The sequence below is a fragment of the Palaemon carinicauda genome, chromosome 3, assembly GCF_036898095.1.
Source record: "Palaemon carinicauda isolate YSFRI2023 chromosome 3, ASM3689809v2, whole genome shotgun sequence".
Lineage (NCBI taxonomy): Eukaryota > Metazoa > Arthropoda > Malacostraca > Decapoda > Palaemonidae > Palaemon > Palaemon carinicauda.
Window position 1 is genome coordinate 104,014,401 of NC_090727.1, and position 7,500 is coordinate 104,021,900.

At 31.0% G+C, this 7,500-nt stretch overlaps 1 protein-coding gene across 2 annotated transcripts in view; it reads right to left on the reverse strand.

The window, feature by feature from the left end:
* LOC137637794 (uncharacterized) overlaps window positions 1-2,429 on the reverse strand; it is a 379,868-nt gene extending 377,439 nt beyond the window's left edge. For both annotated transcript variants that reach the window (XR_011043808.1, XM_068369908.1), the window contains exon 1: window positions 2,190-2,429. Coding sequence is in view for 1 of the 2 variants with exons in the window: in XM_068369908.1 (XP_068226009.1) it covers window positions 2,190-2,242 (53 nt within the window). In the remaining variant the exon portion in view is untranslated. The remainder of the gene's footprint in view (window positions 1-2,189) is intronic.
* Between the last annotated feature and the right edge of the window lie 5,071 nt (window positions 2,430-7,500).

Consider the following 7,500-nt stretch of genomic DNA (forward strand, 5'->3'; position numbering starts at 1 on the left):
TTTTCGACTTGTCTCTAAAGAGTGATTCCTTCAAGGGAAAATGAACCAAGTGTTTACACTCGAACACGATACCTTTTGGAAATGAGCTCTTCTCAGCGGCCACGACAGAATGGTTTGACTATAGGTCCTCTCCTGTTTGAAATTTACACGATTGAACTGGCAAATATACTTGAAACTCAGAGTTGAGTTTAAAATATACGCTGATGATACACAATTCTATTTCCCAATAGAATCAGTTGATGAAGCTAAAAGAAAGATACATGAAATAATGAATGACATTAAGGCTTAGATGTTAATAAAAAAGCGCAAGCTCAATGAAGATTAAAGTGAATGTATTATTTTTGGAAATGAAAAAGATATAAAAAGAATCGAATGCTTCCAAAAAATTGAAATAGGTCAATCGATCATTGACCTAAAGAAATCTGTCAGAAATCTTGGAGTAATCATGGATGATAGACTGACACACTCCATGGATGATAGACTGACAATGAACATATAAATATGGTAAGAAATTGTAACTATCATATTAGAAACATAGCATTTATTAGTAAATACTTAGATGAAAAATCTATGGCCATACTCATTAATCACCACATTTTCAAGAATTGATTACTGCAACTCACTGTTCTATGGCTTACCAAATTATCAGCAGAAGAATATTCAGAGAGTACAAAACAGAGCCGCTAGATTAATAAAAGGACTACACAATAGGGAAAGAGTTACCCCTGCACTAATTAAATTACTGTACACTGGCTGTCGGTAAAAACGAGAATTGAATACAAGCTACTCTTACTAACGTTTAAGATACTGAACCAAAATGAACCAAAATATGTAAAAGAATGCCTGAATAAACTAGAACTAGAGCCAAATGTTAACGCAAGACACACGAGTGACAAACATAGGCTATCTGAACTAAGTACAAATAGTAAATATGGTGAAAGAGCTTTTAGCTACTGTGCGCCTAGATATTATAATAAACTGCCAACTGAAATGAAGGACCTTAAGGGAGCAATTGAATTTAAGAAGAAACTAAAGACATTACTTTTCACAAGATCTTATGATTTGGAAGATGCTACAATCAAAGAATTATATATATGAAAATGTTTCGTTAGATGATTAATATGGACCCGCCCGAGTAGTAATTCACTCGACTTCAGTGGAGGGTTGGATTTAAACCCAAAACAAGTAAGTAAACAAGTAAGTAAACAAGTAAGAATGCTGTTAAGCGCATCAAAGTATTATTCTCTGATTAGACTACAGGATTCGATACGAAAACTATTGTAGTTGAAATACAAAACCGTAAAGTAAGAAAAGAGCAAAACATGAAAGCTGAAACGGCAGAGAAACAAGAGGACTGTTTTATTATTCACATTAAAATACCTGTAGCTGGTTAATACACAAATTTCCTATAACAGTTATAACAGGAAAGGAAAATAGGGTAAATTATAAAATGAAAATAAAGTAAAGATAAACCTACAATGGAAAAATATTAAATTTAAAAATATAAATTTTATTAACTACAATAGTTATAACTGGAAAGGAAAATGGAAAAAAAGAATAAAGATTCAGCAAATAAAAAAAAAGAATTTAATAAATTTTAATAGATATAATTTTTACTTTATGATGCATTGGGAATAGTTATATATTACCTATAATGGCTGTCGTAACTTATGAAAAAGTGGTAGAAAAAAATAAGGGGAAAAAAATGAAATTTTGTATGGCAAAAGTTACTTCAGCAGCTGAAATTTCATGTTCATCTCGATCGTTTACTTCTACTACTTCTTGTTAAAGCTTCTACAAAGCATATTGTAGGGATCACTATTGTAAATGTGATAGCGAGGGTCACACTGGTGATTGAATCTATTTACGCTAAGGAAGAAAAGTGAGACTTCGTACAAAATATCATTAGGACCTGTAATAACAAATGCAGGCCTCAACGTTTCTTTAATCATGACCGGGTGTTTGGCCATTTTCATCGCTCACAACAAACCATCCAAGTATGGGTGGCCCTAACTTCGTACAACTTTGCTGATCATGGCGATACACAAACTCTTTCACCACGTCTGGGTATTCCAAAGGACAGTTTAAATACATTGCAACATCAAATGCCTTATGATAATGAAACTCCCGGTTTTTGTAATTCTAGATCACAATTACACACAGACTATAGCATACTGTACTGTACTTACTTTGGGTAATTAATAGTGTCTTCCGTAAGTGGTGCACGGTATGCAGGTTCCATTTGTATTTTGGTTTAACACGAAACTTAAAGACACGAGTATCTCCGTTGAATTCTATGTCCCCATTTCTATTTCTAATTCTCGATTTTAAGCCTCAAGACAAGGCAATGTCTCAAATCCACGACTGACAATTCACTAGCAAAGCTTTTACAATACTGTTGTGATGTTTTACTTTTCCAACGAGCTTGACAACCGTAACTGATTACCGCGCTCTCTGTTGAGAAAAAAAGGAGTTATATCATTTGTTGTCGAAAAACATTAGAGTGGTGAACAGTCCTTTTTACTCTGAATGCTTGTTTGCTTTTCGAGTCAAAATATCTTTTTTACATCAATTCGGCGTCCTTCATTTGTTTTTAGTTTTAGTCGTTCATTTTTGTTCTGTTAAATTCGCTCTAATATGAAAATTTCATTCCTAAACGTAACTGTAATCGTGGTTATAAAGCTTGTACTAATTTTTTTTTTAGTTCTTTGCCATGGATTTCAACCTAATGTTGTTACCGCAGTGCTTGCGAAACTAAAGGTCCTCTTTAATCTTTATGATATTGTCCATCACGAAGTCAAATTTGATATCCATCAATTCCTGACATTTCTTGACATGTCGACCATGTGGTCTCGGCAGATATTTATCTTCCTTACGCAAAGGATTACCCCGGGAAGTGTACTACGCTCAATCTGATTTTGTATCTGCTATACGTCTATCAAAATACTACACACACGTAAAGTGGAGATTATTAAACTATTTGTGGAAGTTCAAACTTCTATCGAATGTTTTCATGTAGAACATAAAGACAGCAGACATTTCACAGTTTGTGTATGACAACTATTTCAACATTAAGGGCCTAAAAATATTTCATGATAATTGTTTATTACTTCTTATGCAGTTTATTCATCTCCTTATTTCCTTTCCTCACTGGGCTATTTTTCGCTGTTGGAGCCTGTGGGCAACATTCTGATTTTCCAACATAGGATTCTAGCTTAGATAATACAAAATGAATATTGGATAAATAATAATAATAATAATAATAATAATAATAATACTGCTGAAACCTTGAACCAGGTTCTCAACAGTGTTAGTGAATAGATGACAGTTAAACAACTAAAAATAAACTGAAATGAAACAAAATTTATAGTGGTAGGAAATAAAAACCAACTTGAGAAAATGGGGCGATATTGAAATGAATATTAATAACAACCTGGTCCTGATATCTAAGTGCATGGCTTGATTGTTTACCGGGACTAACTACTGTAACTCCATCTACTACAATTCACAATAAGTGTAAAATACGAAATTCATCATCTCCTCCTCCTACGCCTATTGATGCAAAGGGCCTCAATTGGATTTCGTCTCTACTTGGGATTTTAAACCAATATATTCCATTCATCATCTCCTACTTTACGCTTCACAGACTTCAGCCATGTAGGTCTGGATCTTCCAACTCTTCTAGTGTCTTTTGGAGCCCAGTTGAAAGTTTGGTGAACTAATCTCTAGGGGAGTGCGAAGAAATTACAAATCATAATTAACAGAGAAGTAAGATTGATAAAATATGTCCCACTCCGAGAAAGGATTACTCTTATACTAATCGAATTACGCTGTGTGCCTATTAAAGCAAGAATAGAGTTCAAGATGTGTGCAATGATTCATTAATTTATCAGCAGCGGGAGTCCAAAATATCTAAGAACATTGCTACACATCGTGCAGCCAACGAATCATGTCAACATTGGAATACTTACAGATGGTTTCAAGATGTTAGGACCAAGATGAACTACATCTCTATGGTAAGTTCTTGAGCCTTAAATAGTCGGTATGGTCCCTGCAGGCATGGTTTCCAGCCGAACAGGTGGGGGTTCGAATCTCCACCTTGCCAGAAGCTGTTACCATAAAATGAATTCCAAGTGGATGTATATTCCCAAGATAGAATTCGGTATTAAATGCCATTCATGGGTGATATTTACATTGATTGAAATTACGTGTGCTTGTGATATATACTTACATATATATATACGCATGTATAATGTATACATATGTACCATATATATATATATATATATATATATATATATATATATATATATATATATATATATATATATATATATATATATATATATATATATATATATATATATATATGCATATATATATTATATATACAATTATATATAAATGTGTAGTATGATATATATATATATATATATATATATATATATATATATATATATATATATATATATATATATATATATATATAAATATATATATATATATATATATATATATATATATATATATATATATATATATATATATATATATACGTATATACATATGTTATATATATGTATGTATATATATATTTATATATATATTATATAAATGTGTAATATATATATATATATATATATATATATATATATATATATATATATATATATATATATATATATATATATTTACATATATATACATATGTATATTTATATTTGTATATATATATATATATATATATATATATATATATATATATATATATATATATATATATATATATATATATATATATATATATATATATATGGATAAATATCAACACAACATCGTGTTCAAATAGAAATAAATTTCTACCTCATACTTGGGATCGAACGCTAGCCCCTTCTAATGAAAGGCCAGGTCGAAACCAACCATGCTATATATATATATATATATATATATATATATATATATATATATATATATATATATATATATATATATATATATATATATATATATATATATATATATATATATAGGTGCTACTATAGCGTGAGGTCTACCGCCATATGTCGCCTACCCAGGCGGAGGGTTAGGTCTACCACGCGACAAGCTTGGACCTTCCGCAACCTAAATGTCATGGGGTACCAGCATTCTACAGTGAACCACCAGCAATATTATGGGGATCCAGCGACAGGAGCACACACACAGGCAATTGAGCGATCGTGGTTGGACGCTAAAACGATGATTCTGAAGAGATTAATGCGAGGTGTTTGTCGTCAGCTGTTCCAGTCTCATCTTTATTTTTGCTGGAAGGTGATGAGAAAAAATTCCAATGATCTATTTGTCTTTCTTAGAAGATGTAGGAAGTGTGTACCGCTAGGATAAATGTATGGAAATATATGATAACATGTTTATTTTTACCTTTATTCCTTTTTTAATGTAATTAGAAATCCAATTATCTATTTAGGTCATTTCTAAGATATGTTTAAATTAAGTGTTTATTGTTTTGTATCGCTAGAATAAATATGGAAATATATGATAACATGTTAATTTTTACCATTATTATTTTTTTTCCATTGTAATTAAAATTCCTATTATCATTTTAAGACATTTCTAAAATGTTTAAGTTGGGTGTTTATTGCTTAAACAAATGTATGAAATGTGTCTTATCTATGAGGGACGAATAATTCAGCGGTAGACCTCACGCAATAGTGCTAACGGGAGGTAGACCTCACGCAATAATGCTAACGGGAGGTAGACCTCACGCTATAGTGTGGTAGACCTCACGCTATAGTGTGGTAGACCTCACGCTATAGTAGCACCTATATATATATATATATATATATATATATATATATATATATATATATATATATATATATATATATATATATATATATATATATATATATATATATTTGCTAATATTTAACTATTCCCCAAATGTGTCATCTGTTGTTCATTTTCCGTAGAGTCGAGTAATATTTTTTTTTATGAATAATATCGATAAAAACCTTGAAGGACGACCAGGAACTAAAACAGAACAAAAATAACAGCATTTGTGGTTTCTGCTGTGATTCCAGATTAGAGGAACAAGTTTAGTTCATTATATTAAGAGGTAAAAATCTTTGATTTTGAACAGGTGTTGACCATTGGTCGCTGTTTAACGTGGTTAGATAGAGACACGAGTCAGATTGACTTGCGTTCGTTAGGGAAAATGTTAATCCTGTATTGACAACACCTGGTCAGTTTTGTGGGATTTTTCTTTTCATGAATAGAGGTGAGGAAGCCCGGAGGGAAAAGGGTCCCGTTAAAGGATCAGGAGATTAGGAGGTGGTTTTGGAGTTGAGTAGGAAAGAAGCCACGTGTTATAGATGAACACAGAGGGAGAGAGGAGATGAGGTGATTGAAAGTTGGGTTCATTTTACAGATCTCATTGTAGAACAAATTATGCCTTTTTTCATATAATGAATTTCATGAAGGGAAATAAAGTTAAATCTGGAAGAACATTTGTTCAATAAGTAACTAAAGTATTTCCTTTGGACAGAAATTAGCATTGCTTTTCTACTCCAAAAAATATATGAAAAATAGAAAGGATTAGGTCTATTCTTTCACAGCCATCCAATATTATGAATACTATGGACAGAACCAATATTTTGATTCTAACCTCAATAATTTCAGATATTTATTCTTATTCCTTATTTTATGAAGGTTAAAATTTCTATATTTCTAATGAGATTTTATGAAGCATGTATTAAGATATGTTCTGAATCGAAACCAAAAATTTACGTACTATAATTATTGCAATACCATTCTTATATTGCTTCCAAGATCCAAAAGGTCTTCATTTTTCAAAAAAAAAAAAAAAAACAAACAGAAAATGTCAACTATAATTTGTTCCGTAATTCAACTTTTAAATTGGGTACAAGAAATCATGTCGAAAAACTATGACTGATGCTTTTCTCAACTTAAAAGAGCCAACTTTCCTATAAGTATAGTATATTTTAGTAGGAGACCACACCAACTTAAAAATTCTTCTTCCAACACATGGATAACAGATGGATCCATTGCAGAAGACTAAACACAAAAAGTAGATTGGAATAAGTAGCTTTCAACAAATTCAAAAGATGAAATCCCTCACTTGAAGGAGGAGGAATATTAACTGATTAACTTGAAAAACGTTGAACACGAAAAGTAATTAAAATTTCTTTAAAGTATGAAAAGGTTCAAGCCTCACAAGAGTAAGAGGAAAATCATGATCTGCTTATTTTCAAAAACTTTGGCGTTATTGGAGAATCTACTTGGTGTTGACTCCTACGTTAGTTTAGTATTCGTTGCTAGCCAAAATAGGAGACATGTATGCTAAATGTCAAAGAAAATATAACGTAGAACATTTTATACTATATCTAACAAGAATCTTTTGTGCATTCAAAAACTGTAATCTCTGAAGAAAACTAAAATTTATTCATCAAACATCTTATTCTATGTAGGACCAAAAACATGGCA